Raw genomic sequence first — 20,102 nt, forward strand, 5'->3', positions numbered from 1 at the left:
AATTTTCTCTGATGAATCCCCTTTCAGATTGTTTGGGGCATCTGGAAAAACGCTTGTCTGGAGAAGGAAAGGTGAGAGCTACCATCAGTACTGTGTCATGCCAACAGTAAAGCATCCTGAGACCATTCATGTGTGTGGGTTGCTTCTCAGCCAAGGGAGTGGGCTCACTAATAATTTTGCCTAAGAACACAGCCATGAATAAAGAATGGTACTAAAGCATCCTCCAAGTGTAACCTTTCCCAACCATCCAGGAACAGTTTGGTGATGAACAATGCCTTTTCCAGCATGATGGAGCACATTGCCATAAGGCAAAAGTGATAACTAAGTGACTCAGGGATCAAAACATTGAAATTTTGGGTCCATGGCCAGGAAACTTCCCAGATCTTAATGCCATGGAGAACTTGTGGTCAATTCTCAAGAGGCGGGTGGACAAACAAAAACCTACAAATTCTGACAAACTCCAAGCAATGATTAGGCAAGAATGGGCGGCCATCAGTTAGTATGTGGCCCAGAAGGGTCGACACTGCAAATATTGACTCTTTGCAGTAACGTATTCATCAATAAAACCTTTGACACTTATGAAATGCTTTTTTTACTTCAGTATACCATAGCAACATCTGACAAAAAAATCTAAAAACACTGAAGCAACAAACTTTGTGAAAACCAATACTTGTGTCATTCTCAAAACTTTGAGCCATGACTGTATATATTAATAGCATAAGTACAACTTTTATGAGTGGCTTATTTCTATGATGCCCTTGTCTGAGCAGGGCATATGATACATAAAATGAAAGGTATTCATACTCCACACACATAAGGCCATGGTCGGGAATCTAACACATGACCCCAGTGCTGTAAGCCACCGATGTGTATAACAACTTTTATATTTGCAGAAAATGTTGGCATTGAATCAGTTTCATCATTTCAAACTTATTTTGCAAAACCTCCACCAGCCATTTACAATAATGCATTACCATTGTCTTCTGGGAAATATGACAGTTGGCAATATAACTGTGCACCTGCTGGTTGCTCTGGAATATGTGATAGTTAGTGATTTCTCCCTGTGCACCTGCTGGGTGACCTGGAACATTTGACCTACTGGGTGGTCTGGAAACTGTGACAGTTATGAGCAGCCCTGTTGAGTGTCAAACTGTATGGTCCACGTATCATGTGGTAATCTAAACCAAAAAGCTTCATGCATGGACAAATAAGGGAAATGTACCAGAGATTATCGAAAAAGCTTTTTGGAGATCACAAAAGAAAATGTAGCAGGCTATTTACGCTACAGGTGTAGAGAATATGGGCGGGTCATAACCAGCAAAATTAGTGACCATCAAATTGACCATTTAACCAATACCTCACCAAGAAATAGTCTGTTCACATTAATGTTGAAATCTGTTCATCTGTGGTGGCAGTAATGAATCTACATAAATATATTCACAAAGACTAAGATGCAGCCAACATTAAAATAGTAGTGAGGCAATCTATGGTGAGATCAAACTTTATCAAGACATGCATTACGTTAGCGCACCGGAGGAGTGCTGGCGACTCCTTGAATTCAACATGTAGGCCAAATCGCATACGCTTGTACATCTCTCTATCCACCTGCCTGTTCTTCAGACTGTATATTTCAGGGAAGATGCGGCATTAGAAGATGAAAATACAAATCACCACCTTGACAGCTTACTTCAAGTTGAACACCGAAGACATACCGCAACATTATACATGGCACGCAGTAACAAAGAAGTGGAATCTTACACAGCATAATGATGAAAATAAAATTGGGAGAATTTATAAAGTCTGCCCAGCTTTACATTGCCTTATCCCTAGTGTAAATAGAAGTATCTCTCAAAATTAAATTTGACCATGCCCATCAATCTAACTATGTAGTTATTTGTTCATTATACTCCATTGCTAACATTGCTACATGTAATGTAGTGCATAAAGAAGTTATTGAATTCTGTTAAATAAAATAATTTAGCCATTGCATTTCAGCTTAATTTACGGTGGTTACCACTGGGTTTCCCTAATATATATTCAAATAAAAGTATGTGATGCCAACAGCTTTCTCTATTTTGTTATCAATAAATGATGTGGCCAATTTTGCATCCATGAGTGTTTGGATCAGTTCTTGATGACTTACAGGTATATTCAACAATTGAGTGTTGGAGGAGAGGGAAAAGTACATAACAAATCTTAATTTTGCAGGGTTTTTTGACAAAGCTTTTAAGAATTATATAACTCATTTGCAATCTATGGGCAATGACAGTTACATAAAGACCCATGCAATATAAATTGTGATAACAGTAAAAACACGTCATGATACTGAAATGTACAAAAGAGCAATACATGGGTGGCACGGTGGCACAGTGACTAAACTGCCTCACAGCACTGGGATCGTGAGTTCAATTCCAACCATGGCCCCATCTGTGTTGAGCGGTAAGTTAATTGGCATCTGACAAAAATTGACTATTTTGCTTATGTGGTGGAGAATTTAGACTGTAATCCTATAAAGCAAGGGTCTATATGAATGATTACATATGCTCTGTATAGCACTGTGGAATCAGGTGGTGATATATAATAATTACTATACAAATCTATGCATTTATATAATAAATTAGTAGGGAAATAACATGACATAATATTGCTGGTTATTTTATTTGTTATTCATGTTTTTTAAGAGGCTTTGACAGTAGATATCAATTATGGTCGTCTTCGATTTCTCTTGTCTGAATTTATTTCATAAATGTGCCATTATTATCAACATCTATTTATGTAGCGCCAGCAAATTCCGTAGCACTTTACAATTGGGAACAAACAGTAATAAAACAATACTGGGCAATACATACATACGTAGAGGTAAGAAGGCCCTGCTCGTAAGATCACATGTAGCACATCACTGTTTAATTTGAAAGTGTTCTAGAGGGGCACATACAGTAAAATCAGTAAGAAGAGTATGTTCCGCTCCCTTCATCCATATGAACAACTATAAGAATCTTGTTTACAATTGACACTATCAATGTAAAGATGTAAAGCAACAAATCGCACACTCGGTTTTTGAATTAGCTTTTATTTTCTGTCCAATATATACATCTACACATTGCAGATGCAACTCTATTTTTTAAGCATTAGTTATATTAGCATTTCTTTTCTGTCCAATATTACATTTTCACAGTACAGTAGCACATCTATTTTTTAAGCAACATTTTGCTATTTTTGTTATCTGTGATTCTTTTTGTGCTTGATAATAACAGGTAATGTAGCATTTGATCTAATGAGAACTGTTATTCATAAAAAAGATGGGGCACTACTCAAGTTTTACCCATTTTAAGCAGCTTCTGAGATTAAATGAATATAAGTAGGAATTACAAATCATTTCTATCTTTTGTACCTACAATGATAATCTATAAAAAAAAATTGATTATCTTACTGGTGGTGTTTTGAAGATGTAGAAAGACGAACCCTTCAGTACCAGGAACTTGAATTTATAAATGTGTGATCCATCCGATCCTTGTACTTTTTCACTCACCCACCCCATGTGCAGGATCTGTACAGAGATGAAAACAGACATTTTATGCCACCAAACAAACATTGGGAAAGAAAAGGGAAAGGGAAAGAAAAGGAAAAGGATATATTAACATTAAAGGCAAACTGAGAAGCATTTATCTAGAATACTTTTGCCAATGATTATCAGATTTTAGTCTCTAATTTAATAGAGATTAAGGGTAAATGTATCAAACTGCGAGTTTCTGATGAGTTTGAAAAGATATTGCCTATAGCAACCAATCAGATTCTAGTTATCATTTTGTAGAATGTACTAAATAAATGATAGAATCAATAAATAGTTGGCTCGTTGACTTCCTAATATAATAAATAGTATAATGAATTCAGACTCATATATAAACAACATAATCTTAACTGAGTTTATAGATATGTTATGAGAAAGGATCCAAAATAAAATAAAATAAAAAATTAAATAAAAACCAATTTAATATGACAATTATAAATAAATAAAACACATAGGTTAAAAACAATAAATTAAAACAAATGAAAACTGTTGATTAATTTCAATTGAAATTCAGATATCCAAACCACAGATAATAATGCCAAAATAAACCAGGAATCCAACAATATTTAATAAAGTGATCCCTCCATATGCTTCCAGGAATAAGTTCAAACAATTGCCAGAATGTGTTGAACTGTACTCATAATTGATGCTCGTTGAGGGAGGGAGACCCTTGTTGTGTGCCACTCTTGCGCCATTGGAATATAGCGCAGTCCGTTTGCCTAATTCCCATACTAAATAAATGATAACTAGAATCTGATTGGTTGCTATAGGCAACATATCCACTTTTCAAACCTGCCGGAGACTTGCAGCTTGATACATTTACCCCTAAGGGTTGTTGAGACAACACATTTCTATTTGTGTGAATTTACCTATTTATCCATTTCACACATACATATGTGCACTCCTATATTTCATTATTTATAACTGTTCTCGTACCATCAGTCTGCACTTACTTTTGTGGGATTGTGGGACTGGCTTAAAATGCAGAAGGCGAAAAAAATAAAAATGTCAACTTAAAGCCCATCTTACCAATAACTTATGACCACCTCCTTCATTAATTGAAACTTTTCAATTCTACTCCTCAAATACAAACAGAGCACATATTTCTCCAGAAAAAAATAAATCCAGTAACATGTGCACAATTGCAGGCATGATTGATCATGTTGCAAAATCCTGCACCTTCTATTTTGACTCTCTCGCAAGTGGTGGGATAAAAACAAAATGTTCTCCATATGTACTGCTTGGTTTATCCTCAAAATAAAGAATCACATTCTTTTGTGGTGAGAAAGAAGCTCTGCAATGACTGACAAGCCAGGGATCATCTTCATATATCCACCCCTAGAATCACATTTAAATATTGTGCCCCACAAAAAAATGGCATTGCTAAAGACACTTTTGTTGGTTCATAAATAAGTAAAATAAGTACTGTAGTCATTTTTTGGCTTAAAAAACAGCAAATAATATCAAAAGTACAAATTGAACTTTCAATCTTTCATAAATAGACCTATATACAATGTTTTTCATAATAGCGTATGATACAAATAACCTAAATAAAATTCTATTTAAACACCAATGAAAAAAAAGATGGTCATTATACAGCGATAAAATGGAGTTCGTGGAAAAGTATATTGATTTTAATAGTGCTAAATATGTTTTCTGATTTATTACATGCAATTCCTGAAAACAATGCTACACAGTCCAAGGTTTGTAAATCTTAATCATTAAATTGTTTTTGTGTGGTTTAAACTGTGTGAGCCTTTCATAAATCTGGCTAAATTCAATAAAAAATGCATTAGATGAAATTTAAGTGCTTGAAGTGCACAATTTATATCTGGACTAATGCGATGTGGATATATCACAATTTGATTTGCGAAGATCCAGCAAAATTATTTAATCAAAAATAAACCACAAGAATTTTTCAAGGCTTTTATCACTTCTTAAAAGCTTTTTGTCTTCTTGCATCGATAGACTCAGAAGTTATTTAAAGCTCTTTCTCTCACCTAAATATTATTTTAGATGTCTTATATTAAAGCAACAAATGTACCATGAGCATTAAAAAACTGAAACTTTACTTCACAGTTACTAGTTACCTATTTAATTTGTCAAATCTGTCTCTAAATTGTCACTTGCCTCATGGCATTTCTCCAAATGAGAGCAATTTCAAATTTAAACACATTTCCCGTTCATGCCGCGACTTTGAATAAATACATTTATATCGCCGTACCTTCTAGATTGTGTGATTGTCACTTCCCTTATCATGTGCGCCTTATGTATTCAGTAGTACTGTATAAATCTAATAAACTTGCAGGTGTTTTCATAGCACAGCTTACACTTAGCACTAGCTGACAGATCTGTGACTATTTTTAAATCACTGATCATATCAGTATTCTCCGTATTTCTGGCTACAAAACAAGTTCAGAGATTATATTTATATATATATATATATATATATATATATATATATATATATATATATATATATTTATATATTGTGCTCAATCCTTAATTAGTAGTTAAGCACTTAAATAGTGGTATAGCAACAGGATTAACAGAAGTTCTACCAGATCACAAGGCCCCTATACAAACCTGCTATGCTAATGGCTAGAATGTAAGCTCTCACTGACACAATTCTCTTTACTATATGGGATGTATTCAATTGACCAAGAGATTTTTTTTGGACCGCGTTAAGTCATTTTAACACTGTTTTTTTTTATCATTTTCAAGCGGGTTAACTTTACCCGCGATTCAATTCCATTTTTAACACTCTGCTTTTTTTTAACAAACGGTCCTCTCGCGCTCCAATGGAAGGTCTATTGAAAGTTTAGGGTGTGCGAGAGGCAGCCGCGTTAAAAGCAATTCTATTTTTTTTTAATGCGGCGCGTTAAACTGACTAATATGCTGTTTTATCTCGCACCTCTTTGGGGTTTGATAAAAATAAAAAAACCTCTGAAAACTATTTGAAATCATGTAATAATGAGCAAAAAAAGGATAAACTATGATTTTCTTGTTAAAAAAATAATTAAATAAAATAAAATAGAAAAAATAAAAATAAAAATCACCTATTAAATATATTTATGTATGTTTTTGGACCAAATATGCTATTACTAATGTGTTTTGACATGGTATAGATGATTCTATAGTAAAAAATAGTTAAATAAAAAAATATGCTAAAGAAAGTACTGTAATGTAGTTATTATCAACTAGAATGGTTGGGTAATGCAATAAAATGTATGAAAATTTATGCAAATTTTTTTGTGTTATACATGACCGTGTTAAAACTCCCCTTCAATCCCCTAAAAACTCGCAAACACAATGATTACCGCGCGGGGCAGCGTTCCCTATTTTTAATTGAATTGCACAAGTTTTCATGCTGCGTTAACTAAACTGTCGCTATAGCAGGTAAAAACCCACGAGTGATCTTTTTTTTAAAAAAAAATTCTCGCTGTAAATTGAATACCCCCCTATGTCTCATGTCTGTCCACCTTGTATGACACTGGAACTCGTACCGGTATTCATACTAGCTATAATTCTTAGCTCATGATTATGCATGTAGGAGTTATTATGCTTAACTGTATTCATGTATTTGTTATTATGTCTATTATTTTCATGGATGTTATATCTGCAAATGTACTTATTCATATATGTAAGATGATTGTCCAGCGCTATGGAATCTGTGGCACCCTATAAATAAACAAGGATGATGATCATGCTATGGGGACTAAATGCTACTTGTTTTTTACTCTATATACTATACAGAATAGCCTATTTATAGGAGACCTGCTAAATTTGAAACACAGTGCGATGGTACCACTGATCGTCACTGCCACTAATCTTCAGCGTTTCCAATATTTATTAAACAGGCCACGCTGGTGCTTTCACATCCCACTGGTACTTCCATGGAGAAGACACATCCAAATGCTAGCCCAACAAACTGCAATAAAAGCTCCATCTACTTAAAGGTAAATCTGTCAATTTTCACCCCAACAAGCCCATTTTAGGTATGCAAATGCCCATGTCCACCACTGCACAATATTTTACTCCTATTTCACTGCTTACTGTTTTAGGGCCTGATTCATTAAGGATCTTAACTTGAGAAACTTCTTATTTCAGTCTCCTGGACAAAACCATGTTACAATGCAAGGGGTGCAAATTAGTATTCTGTTTTGCACATAAGTTTAATACTGCCTGTTTTTTCATGTATACTTGATAGCTTATTTATACACTGAAATTTAGAGTTGATATTTGTGTGCTACATGAAAAAACACGTTCAGGGCAGGGGGGCTGTCTAGCCCCGAGGGTCCAGAGGGTTGTTCGCTTTGGGAAAGACTGACATCAGAGGTGATGTTTTGGTCAGGGTAAACTGGCCATCAAGACTCCATTGGATATGTGTGTTTGTAACACGATGGGTCTGACAGCCATCATTTTCCCCATCTATCATTTTAAGCACTTAGAATGAAAGTTGCTTGTTCTTAGCTGAACATTGTGTTGCTTTAAGTTACTAACCTCATTTGTTACATAATCTAAGTGTGTATAAAAACCTATGAAATGGACTTAAGTTAACCATATTATTCTTAAATAAAGCCAGGTGGGTTACATGTATTCATCTGAACATCATATTGGATTACAACATGGTAGATGTACTGTTTCCTGATCAAGGCATTGCCCCCCTCTTACAGACAGGAAGCTAAAGGCAGCTGGAGACCCTCTGACATCACAAATGACTGGAAGGGGTTTAAACCTCTCTTACTTAACCAGGATTAAGTCATTCAGCAACTGGTTGGAGCAGTGATTGTTCTCCCTGGAACTGTGTCAGACTCCTAGTCTCCAAAACAGCAGGAGGAGAACCATGAGAGGGATGACTGCTCTCCACTCCCATCTCCATCCCCCTAATACCTCCCAGCCAATCCCAGCATCTGTGACCTGTGGATAACCCTGCAGGGAGGGATTCCACACATGGGAAATGTTGTCCCTTTAAGAAGGCCTGCAGGAGAGACATATGGGTGTGTGATTTTTGCTTCTAGAAGCTACTGGCGTTGGAGTTTCGGCTGCTGCCCGTGTGCTGAGGATTTTGCCTGGGAGTATTGTGGCTATTGGATTACAAGCTTTTCCTGGACTTGCAGACTTGTTTGCTCTACCTGGCTTATTCTATTAATCACGGACATCATCATTCTCCTCTAACTTGTACTGGTCAATAAAACCTATTTTCGTTATAAACAATTTGGGGTTATTGAACACTGGGGTGTTACTGGGTGATGGTTGAAGTTTGGTGAACACTGGGTGTTGTTTAAATTATTGTTTGATATATATAAGCGATTGTTTGCAGTTAGCTGTAATAAAGATACCATTGTATCCACACCTTTTCTTTGCCCGTGTGATCCTGAACCCCTTGATACCTGGACTTTCTTCTGGGTTCCTACCCTAACATCCTGGTATCATCACAGTGTTATTGGCACTATTTGCCAGTCATTTACTTTGGGACCTGTAACCCTCTATTTGAGAGACTCTGTTACCCCCTTGGTGATTGTATTTTATGCTGGTGTGTTCTGTTGATGTTGCTGACTGTTAATAAAACCTTCAACAGTTAAATAAAACCTTGTTGGATTTATACCTGGTGTTGGCCCTAGTGCAATAAAGAACCCCATAACCTCACACTTATGTGGATTCAGAGTGTCGGGCGCTGCGGAATCTGGAGAAAGGAGCACAGGTGACTACTACATATATTATTCCTAAAAGGAGTTGTGGCAATCTTTGCATTGCACAGATGACCAACACATCATAAGGGAGCGTTATAGCATTATCAATACTGATGGGAAGTATGTGGGGGCAGAGGATCCTGGAGAAGTCATATGCTCTATTGTAATGAATATTGGTTCAACCCACACATTGACATCCACTGTGCGTAGATAATGGATATACATTAACATAGAAATCTAGACTACAATGCAATTATCTTCTTGTAGATATGGCACGCAGAAAATAATTTATTTTCATTTATTTTTTTAAGCAAAATAACTTTTGGTTGATAATGATCTGTTTTAATAACAGATTGTACAGTCTTTACACATTGCCAAAATGTGATCTCCTGACTGTTTATTTTTAAATATGAAACTCATGATTATATCAAATTGTACTTTGAAATTGGAATTTATTGTTAAGGGTAACTCAAATGATTTAATTTGCATAGCAATGATTGAGAGTAAGTTAAGGAGAAAAAAAGATCAAGTATTAAATATTTATGCTCTTTTTGTATAGGAAATAAATATGCCTTTTTAAAACCTGCAGAATTAATGGAGAAATCTCTTGGAAATAAAGTATGATTAATCCTGAATGTCTACATGAGACCATGGATCACATTCTATTAAATAAATTGTTATTATTTTCAACATTTGAGATTTTTATGACCTAAACCAAACGTAATTAACTTGTGAATTTTGCAAGTTTCTAAAATAGTTGTTAAGACATACCATTAGCATAGACTTTTATCCATTTTATAGTTGCTGTTCGCCATGTAGAGGTGATACAAAAGACTTATCGTTGCGTTTTCAAACACCAAGTCAATACACTTCAATACTAAATGAAGTCCTTGAAGAGCTGGAAGGCTGAGGCTGAGTCTAAGGAGTAGATTTATCGAACTTTCTAAAAAGCAAAATAGAGCTGTTGTTCATAGCAACCAATCAAATTCTAGCTATTCTTTATCTAGTACATTATAGAATCTGATTGGTTGCTATAGGTAACATCTCCACATTTTCTTTTTAGAATGTTTGATAAGCAGCGCCGGTGCTAGGGTCCTTGGCGCCCTAGGCACAGTGTGAAAATTGCCACCCCCCCCTTTTAAAAATCGCCGCCCCCCCCTTTAAAAATCGCTGCTGTGCTTCCCTCCCCTCAGCTCCCCTCCCATCCCCATGTCTTTCTTTAACTTACCTGCATGAAGCTGCTCCTCTCTGCTCTGTCTTCTCCCCGTCGGGCCATGATGATGACATCATCACGGCCTGTCACTGTCAGTGAGCGGAGGGGAGAAGACAGAGCAGAGAGGAGCAGCTTCATGCAGGTAAGATTTATAGCCCCTTCCCTCCTCTCCTCCCCGTGGATTTCCGTTTTTTTTAATTTCGAGGCACCCTCCAGAACCCGGCACCCTAGGCAATTGCCTAACCTTGCCTAATGGAAGCGCCGGGCCTGTTGATAAGTCTACCCCTAAAACTTCACAGTATAGTACAGCAAAATATGTATTTAAGGAATTTTAACTAAAGGTAAAATAAAAATGTAGGTAATGTGCATTGTCATTAACATATTGACTGGGGCCGGCTGGGCTGGTGTGCAAGGGGGCATTTGCCCCTCAGGCCGGTCCCATAGTGGGTTACCTTGGGCTGGGTCACTGGGCTAATTATATTTTTTCTTTAAAACTGTTCCTAATTGGCTGCTGATCTGAGTCTCCCCCCCCCCACCAGCTTTGGGAACTAAAAATGAACCAGCCAATCCATTAATGGGGGTGTGGTCCCCACTGGATGTTCTCACTAGTTTGCAGAAACTGATAAGTATGAGACATGGAATATGTCAGGGTGCTGTAAATATCTGATTGAATAAGTTACATAGGCCCACTTACGTAAAAATTTGACTCATTCAGAGGTTTAGCGGAGCTTGCTTAGGGTAAGTATATGAGGACAAATGATTGTATAGAAGAATGTAAATGAAGCTAAAGTTAAAATATGTTGTCAGTACAGGGTGAATTATATTTTGATTGGTTGTCCCAAAAACTCAGCGTGTGGTTCAGTTCACATATGGAAAAAAGTGTATCCCATTAAGTTCATTGATATCAGTGTGACAAGTTAATTTCTTCTGTGTTTTACTGTGATTTATTTCACAACCATTTTTGTATTCCATATAGGGGAAAGGGGGAGGGAGGTTGCACAAAATTACAATGCCACTTTCTGCATAATGTACAAAAGTGAAACTAAGTAAATTTATGTATAAAAACAATGACATTTTTATTCCTATAAAAATAAAATGTTGCCTTAAAATATGTTATATAGTCTCTTATGTAGCTAGTGCAGGCGTATTTTCAGGCGTAATCTAATGAGAATTAACCTGCCATCAAAGAAAAAAAAAAGGTTAAGGGGATGTTTTTATTAAAGCCCATCACTTTTGGCAGCATAGTGAATAAGAGTTTGACTCCCTCTTTAACAATCATGTAATGAAAAATAAACCCAGTGTTTATTCCACACCTGATTGGACAAGAGGAAGGTGAATTTGAAATCTCTCTGCTGGGGAGATTTGTGGGTTTTGGTAAGTGACCCACATATTTAATATTCTAATGTAAGCTGTTCAGTCCATTCTGGTTTCCATCTGTGCCTACTGTCTCAGTTAGTGACAGGATGGCTTTTCTTCCATTTGATGTTTAGAAAAACAAGTTGTCTATGCAGATTCGGATTAAGGGAATGGAGGCCTCTGGGCTAAGGGGGTCTCCATTCCCCCAGTGAGGCCCTACCTGTGAGCCACCCGTCACCTCTCCCCAAGCACTTACCTCCTTCTCCTGTCACTGTAGTCCTTCCGAGGTGCGCTGTAAGCTCCTTACTGAGAAGATCTCGTGAGAGTGATACTCATAGTCCCACTCTCACGATATCTCCTCAGTAAGGAGATTACTGAGCGCCGGCGAAGGATTACAGTGACAGGCTCAGCAGCATTGTTTGGGCTGGGGGTGACCCCAGCCCCGCACCAATCAATAATGCTGCTGAGCATTTTCAAGGCCCCCCGGGATGCCTGAGGCCCCTGGGCTGTAGTCCAGTTAGACCTCGGGTTAATCCAGCCCTGTGTCTATGACAGCCCCATCTTTCAATCATGTGGCTATCGACCAGTTAATAAAAACTACTAAACAATATTGTGTTTCGGAGATAACACAATTCTGCAATACCTCCTTTCTCTATCTCCTTGTGTGTTAACATGATATGGTGGCAGCTAAAACAAGATAATACTGGTATTCACTTTATTTTGCAGTGACACTGCAGTACACAGCTTTACTAGCACCTCACTGGCATTAGTACTACTTCTACTAGTGAAGGTCATGTAAGAAGAAAGTCTCAGATAGGGCCCTCTAAAAATGCTTACCAACAATCTTTTAAATATTAAGGGAAACATGAGCATAATAATAATATTGATTGTGTTCAATTTTGCAACACAAAACAAAATAAAAATAAAATAACATCATATACAGTACACCACCAACAGTAGAAATGAAAGGCTCAGACCACAGACACTTTTTATCACTAGTACTGGCCGGCTACTACTCGTATAAGAAAGCCCAGAGCAATTTGGGAGTCCACCAAGGTCATGAATCTTCCGTAACTTCTCATGCATCACCTTCTGACTCTAAATATAGCCCTCTCACCTCCAAAACAGGCATAGCAAGAAGTAGGACACTTAGGGGTAGATTTACTAAGCTGCGGGTTTGAAAAAGTGGGGATGTTGCCTATAGCAACCAATCAGATTCTAGCTGTCATTTTGAAGAAGGTACTAAATAAAAGAAAGCTAGAATCTGATTGGTTGCTATAGGCAACATCCCCACTTTTTCAAACCTGCAGCTTAGTAAATCTAGGCCTTAGTCTGACACTATTATATTGTGTGATCCTGATATTGATCTTGATGATAACAGTGCTGGCACTGATGACCATAACAATAATGGGAAATTTAACAATGGGAAATTTAACAAATATATTTACTCTGAGCCTATATTCTAATCCATAGTCTGAAGTCCATAATCTTTTGTTTTTTGGGGGCCCAAACAAATGAAACACATCAGATACAAATGTGACATTCCCTGTTGCTGAAGTGTCTGGTCTACACCATACATCTCCTGTTTAACGCTCTCCCGTCTCTCTTCTGGCTCCCCTTGTGCCTGTTCTGTCTAACCTCCCTTAGGATGTAAGCTCACATGAGCAGGGCCGTCTTCCCTCCTCACCTGTTCTTCTACTCCATGCTTATTGTATTAGCCTGTGTGGAGCTTCTGAAGTATTGGTATTTTTGTTTATTGTTCTGTACTGTTTCACCCTGTATAGTCCACTGTTTGTACTGTGTACGGCGCTACGGATACCTTGTGGCGCCTAACAAATAAAAGATAATAATAATAATAATAATCTTCAACACAAAGGTGGGAGGGCCCAAGGACAATGCCACCTCCTTGCACTATTAATAAATGCTGGGCATTGCTCATCTGCATCCTTTATTTAACTGCCACTCAACTATCTACCCCCCCCCCCCTCTGCTAGATAGTAGGGTGGCACTTAAATAAAATACACAGATGGCCAAAGCATCTTTTACATCTATTTCATTTACTTCCAATGCCATCATCTTGTGAAATTCTGGTATTTGCCACATGCATCCTTTAATAAACTTCCTTACTATTAGTGCTTCTCTGCCACTCGGTTTCCTTTGTGTCCAGTGCCACCTAATTTTTCTTATTGTAAATCTTTTATCTCTTATTAAACTGTCATCCTATGTGAGGATGCTCTATCACTGTGTTACATATGCATCCAATGCTCTCTTGAATGTATATTTTATTAGACTGTCATCCTATGCAGGACTGTTCTGCTAATTTGCATGCAACGCCCTCTCCTAGTAGCACAGAATGGACAGAACACTGTATTGAGGTTAGAAATGTGGTCTATAGAGAAATATACAAAAGAGGGAAAAAGCTTGTTCTCCATTACACACATCCATTTAATATTGGGTGTAGGAAACATTTGTTATCCAGTCAGTTTGCTACAGCTCATAATACTATTACTTGTGAGTTGTCCATTACCAAATTGACCAAAAATGAATGTTAATGATATAAATACTAATGTTGTAACAAATAACTGCTCAACATTGTATGATTTTATGAAGTTTTTGTTTCCATTTTTCATCAAATTTATGTTTGATGAAAAATATAAAAATAAACAACCTGAGCCTAAAACCAAACCCTAAAACATGACAATAGTTTTGGAAACAAAATCACAACATGGAGATGGGTGATTCATAGTAAAATAAAAAACATTAGTAAGAAACTTATATAAAAGAGAAGTAGAAAAATAAAATCTTGATTTTACTATGCTAATCCTTACATAAAGTGTTTGTATTTGGTAATGCATTCATTGGGTCAACATTACTATGGGAATAATTATAAGAATATGCTATTTTGCTTGGTTTTGCCTGTTTTCCCTATGTAATATATTTAATCTGAAAAAATATATTTATTTCAGCACAAAATCAAACAAAAGCCCTTTCTGCCAATCCACCCTTTCAAAAGAATCAGTAGTCTGGCTCCAATGGTCTAAAACACTCTTGGGCCTGAAGATGCTAAAGTCACCTTATGGCTCAGGGCTCCCTCATTTTTGAAAGAGTAAACTGGGATATGCCTGTGATAAGAGATTTGTTCTACCTTAAAAACACCACTTGCTCCAATTTAGTTATTCATTGTTAGTAGTTAAGGTGGATAAGAAGTCAAGGAAGTAACCATTCAAAGTCAATGCTTTGCAGTGGGCAAAAAATTAGGACCTCCCATCAAATCTATAAAACATTTAGCCCTATGAAAATGTTATGTAAAAACTAAGCTCTTTATGGATATAATAAAGGAAATGAACAGTAGAGCTCACTAGGGTAGTAAATGAAAACAAACTGAAACAAATTAAGAAAGTAAGATTAAGATATAGGAAGCTTAATCAAATTAAATAACTAACGAGGAGAGAACAAAGGAAACAGAATCAAAGCAGCGAGCGATGGAAGAGAAAAGATACAATTTATATAGAGAATTATCGACTAGTAAAGACAAAAGAAAACTAATTTGGAAAATGTGCTAGATAAAAAAATCCATTAAGATGAAATAGGAGTAAGCATGAGATATTTATAGAACATGAAGAAAATGTTTAATGGGTCAGTCCCCTTTAGGATGAAAGTTAATATATTAAATAAGACACAAGTGGTGCTAGTATACGCATTAACTCCTGTAAGTAATATCTTTATAAATGGTGAGTTCTGATGTCATTGCTTATAACCTGGGAGTTCTGATGTCATTGTTTATAACCTGGGAGTTCTGATGTCAATGCTTATAACCTGGGAGTTCTGATGTCATTGTTTATAACTTGGGAGTTCTGATGTCAATGCTTATAACCTGGGAGTTCTGATGTCATTGCTTATAACCTGGGAGTTCTGATGTCATTGTTTATAACCTGGGAATTCTGATGTTAATGCTTATATCCTGGGAGTTCTGATGGCAATGCTTATAACCTGGGAGTTCTGATATCATTGCTTATAACCTGGGAGTTCTGATGTCATTGTTTATAACCTGAGAGTTCTGATGTCAATGCTTATAACCTGGGAGTTCTGATGTCATTGCTTATAACCTGGGAGTTCTGATGTCATTGTTTATAACCTAGGAGTTCTGATGTTAATGCTTATAACCTGGGAGTTCTGATGGCAATGCTTATAACCTGGGAGTTCTGATGTCATTGCTTATAACCTGGGAGTTCTGATGTCATTGATTATAACCTGGGAGTTTTGATGTTAATGCTTATAACCTGGGAGTTCTGATGTTAATGCTTTTAACCTGGGAGTTCTGATGTCATTGCTTATAACCTGGGAGTTCTGATGTCATTGTTTATAACCTGGGAGTTCTGATGTTAATGCTTATATCCTGGGAGTTCTGATGGCAATGCTTATAACCTGGGAATTCTGATGTCATTGTTTATAACCTGAGAGTTCTGATGTCATTGTTTATAATCTGTGAGTTCTGATGTTATTGCTTCAATGTTCATTAGGAAAATGTGTGAATTATAAGGAATAACTGTGTCGCTAGGATCCTATCACCGGTATCATGATATAACCTTGGGTTTTCATAATCTATGTGAAACCACTACACCTACAGCATTGTTCCTTTATATGGTTACTAAACTCTTAGGTGACTTCTAATACCCTTATAATTTACAGTAGTTATACTATCACATATATATTTTAATATCAGCCCTGTTAAGATGAAAAGCTGCAGGTTTTATTCTATCTTGGATCAAAGTATTTCACCATCATTGATAAGATTATGAACCAAAAAGAAGAAATAACTTTTCAGCTGTTGTTATTGCCTGTGTTGGTTTTACTTTTAATTAAACTTGAATTGAAACTTATTTGTTATATATTACAATAGTTTTATTTATAAAATAAATGAGTTAAAAAATAAATGATTTCCCATACCTGATCAGACGGTGAATAGCATTTATTTACCATTTTCATCTGTTAACAAAAATATATATTGTGTTACGCCATGGCAAAATACATTCATGAACAACAATATTTAAAGTTTATACAGATAAAATAGATTCATAATATTTGCAAAGCCCCTATCCAGAAAGTTTAAACGGGTGCTGCACAAATCAAAAACGCAGGAGAACGCTAGAATGAAAACGCAATTGTTAAATAAAGCATTCACAAGTCTAAACATTAAAGTAATCTGAAGGTGGAGAAATATTCAGTAAAGTTTTACTGTCTTTGTTGATCAGACAAAAATGATGTGCGAGATCTTGTGACCTTGGAAAAAGACAAAGTGCCCACTTTGAGTTTAGACAGCACAAGTAAAACTGCAAAGTTTATGGCAAAGACTTTTTTCTAAAACGCTGTCAATCCATGTACAAAGCAATATAATATACCACAGTTTTGACACCTTTACATTGATATTTTTCAGATCTAACTGCTTTGATGTAGGCTCTTAAACCAGAACCTTCCCTGTACCCAGAGATGCATTTCTTTAAGTGTCGTGACCTTTAAATAAAATCTAGAGAAGGGAGCAATAAATTATTAACTCTTACTGAAAGTGTTGATACCACAAAAGAGCTAAGAAATATATAAGCGTTTTTGCTACACGTAGAGATGAGTGAATTGCGGATCGGTTTATGGAACATAACATAACATTTGTGCCTAAACATTGAAACCTCAAAAACAGATACTCATCATTGAAGTGTAACTGACATAACTAAACAATGAACCAATAAGTTTCAGGTTGGAAAATCTAACAGATGATATAATTTTGGCTGACTTTGGCACAAATATGTGTGATGCTATTTCCATATGATAAGCATCCTCTTGTACATATTCTACGGGCCTGAGTCATTAAGGTGAACAAAGCATAAAAATGGAGTAACTTTGCACCTGGGCAAAACCATGTTGCATTGGAGGGGGAGGTAAATTTAAAATGTGGGGACAGATTTAGAGTTGGGCTAGGGCATGTCCTAGATCAACTTTAAATTTCAGTGTAAGAATAAAGATATCAAGTATTTGTGTGTTAAATGAAAAAGCAGCCAGAATTTTCCTTATGTGAAAAACAATGAACTAATTTGCACCCCTTACATTGTAAAATTGTTTGTCCAGGAGTAAGCTTACTCTTTTATTTGATTTATCTCCTTAATGACTCAGGCCCTACATGTTCAGCAAGCCTGTGGCTAGCTCCTTCAAAGAACTATAGATCTTTTCATAGATCACAAATAAGGTGCTGCTGACAAGGCTATTATGTAAGCATTATAAAGAGCTATTATTATTATTATTAATTTTTATTTATAGGGTGCCACAAGGTGTCCGTGGCGCCATACAGGGACAAAATGAATTACAATACAAGGTGAGACAGCACAGTACAGTAAACATAAAGCACAGTAACTCAGTAAGCTCAATGCACAGCTAGTGAGGGCGGGGGGAGTATCCGCAAATGACGGGGCCCAAAAGGAGGGCGCGGAAGACAGGGAGACCCCCAGAGGGGGGAGGAGGGCCCTCGAGGAGGAGGGCAAAGTAGCTGGAGAGCAGAGTTAGAAGTGGTGGAAACAGGAGGAGAGATGGCCCTGCTCAGAGGAGCGTACAATCTAAGGGGAGGGGTGGACAGACGGAGAACATAGGCTTCTCTGTGATATTATAAATTACTGAAAACCAGAGGAGGATAAGAATGATCTCAGAGCACATCTCAGCAATGGCAATAATAACATGGGGAAGTCAAGCTTCTGTTATTGCCACACAATATTGTTGCTTAAAAAGGGATTTGACCAACTCCTGACCTCTAACAGTTTTCATTGTAGTGGGAGCTATTCCCATTTGTCACCATTATAAATAGAATAATAATAACATAATTAACCATCAGCTAGTCAGCCATAGTTGACAAACACTCTACAAGACTACAGTCATTATACATATTAGTGGTAAAGGTTATGTTGGGACTTCTGGTGTTCTTTTGGTCATTCCACATCATAAGAGATGGTCCAACCAAACTAAACTTCCATTGATACGACCCAGATCACTAAATCCAAACTTTTGGTCAGAACACATTTTTGGTTGGATCAGCAAGGTGTGTATTTTATAGCTGCTAAGCTTTCAACTAGAATTCAAAGTATGAAAGTTTGAGTTTGCAGCTGGCTAAAAGATAAAATAATATTTAACATGTTGCCTTTTCTGCCTGTTTGAGCTTATATGGCTACATTTTATAACATTACTGTGTTCTAGTTCAAAGTCTGAGTTGGCCGTTTGCATGGAAAAAAAGTTAAAAATTCAATACAGTGTAGAAATTTAAACACAAAAAAAGCATGAACATGTTCGAACCTTTTATTCTTGTTCTAACTTAGCTCACTTTGTTTAGTCTATATAAAGTTTGAGAATTTATTGGTATTCTTTTAAACTTAGAACCAGTTCAACAAATAGGTTCACCAATCAACTTGCAACATTTAAAAACATTTTTACATACAGTTAAATAGTAATGTTGAAATTGTTGACACAGGTTTATCAAGTTCAACTTGTCAAGAATTTTAATTTGGCAAGCCATCACTACCATATCTGTGAGCAGAGAGTGTTTACACATCAGTAAATGAGTTAGAAAAAAACTAAACTTAGCTGTCAGGACTGGCAAATGTAAATCACCTAGTTCAAGTGCTTTGTTCTCATTGAATTTGTCTATACTCTCTTTAACTGACTTACAATAGCATGTTGGGTACGATATAAATAGCATTACTACAGAGGAGGAACTAGCGGGCTGTGGGCCCTGGTGCAGGTAGACAGGGAGGAGGGAACCGGGGCCACCGACCCTATGCAGCTGCAATGCAATAGGCCCCATTATCTCCATGGGCCCCGGTGCACGGCACCTGCGCCACCAGTGGTAGTTCCACCACTGCATTAATATATAATTTGTATTTGGCTTCTCACTGCCCTTATGTGAGGATCCGCTGCAATACCGGCTACAGGTGGCAGTGCATCGCCAACACTGACAACTGCAGCATCATCGCCTTACACAGCAAGAGACTACTGGATGATGTAACACTCTGGTGTGCTGTCGCCACACACTTCTGCTAATGGTACACACAGCAACTAGGGAGTTCTTTGTATGGGGTGGCCTAGTGCTTTTCACAAGCTAAGTAACACCCCCTTTGAAAGCGTACGCCTCTATCATAGTTGACTATGAAGGGGGCCCCAAGAAATTGCTGTACTGGGGCTAAAAATCCCTCTTTGCAGCCCTGAGTGGAGATATGATCTCATTCAATGAGTATATCTGAAC

The 20,102-nt window shown here is 36.9% G+C and overlaps 1 protein-coding gene across 1 annotated transcript in view; it reads right to left on the reverse strand.

Annotated features, from left to right (window-relative positions):
- The window catches only part of SNTG2 (syntrophin gamma 2), a 369,337-nt gene that overhangs the window by 96,414 nt on the left and 252,821 nt on the right, over window positions 1-20,102 (reverse strand). The window contains exons 11-12 of the mRNA XM_075201515.1: window positions 16,778-16,816; window positions 3,431-3,547 (exon numbers count right to left, since the gene is read on the reverse strand). Of these exons, the coding sequence (XP_075057616.1) occupies window positions 3,431-3,547; window positions 16,778-16,816 (156 nt within the window). The remainder of the gene's footprint in view (window positions 1-3,430; window positions 3,548-16,777; window positions 16,817-20,102) is intronic.

The sequence above is a fragment of the Mixophyes fleayi genome, chromosome 3 (assembly GCF_038048845.1).
Source record: "Mixophyes fleayi isolate aMixFle1 chromosome 3, aMixFle1.hap1, whole genome shotgun sequence".
In the NCBI taxonomy this organism is placed as follows: domain Eukaryota; kingdom Metazoa; phylum Chordata; class Amphibia; order Anura; family Limnodynastidae; genus Mixophyes; species Mixophyes fleayi.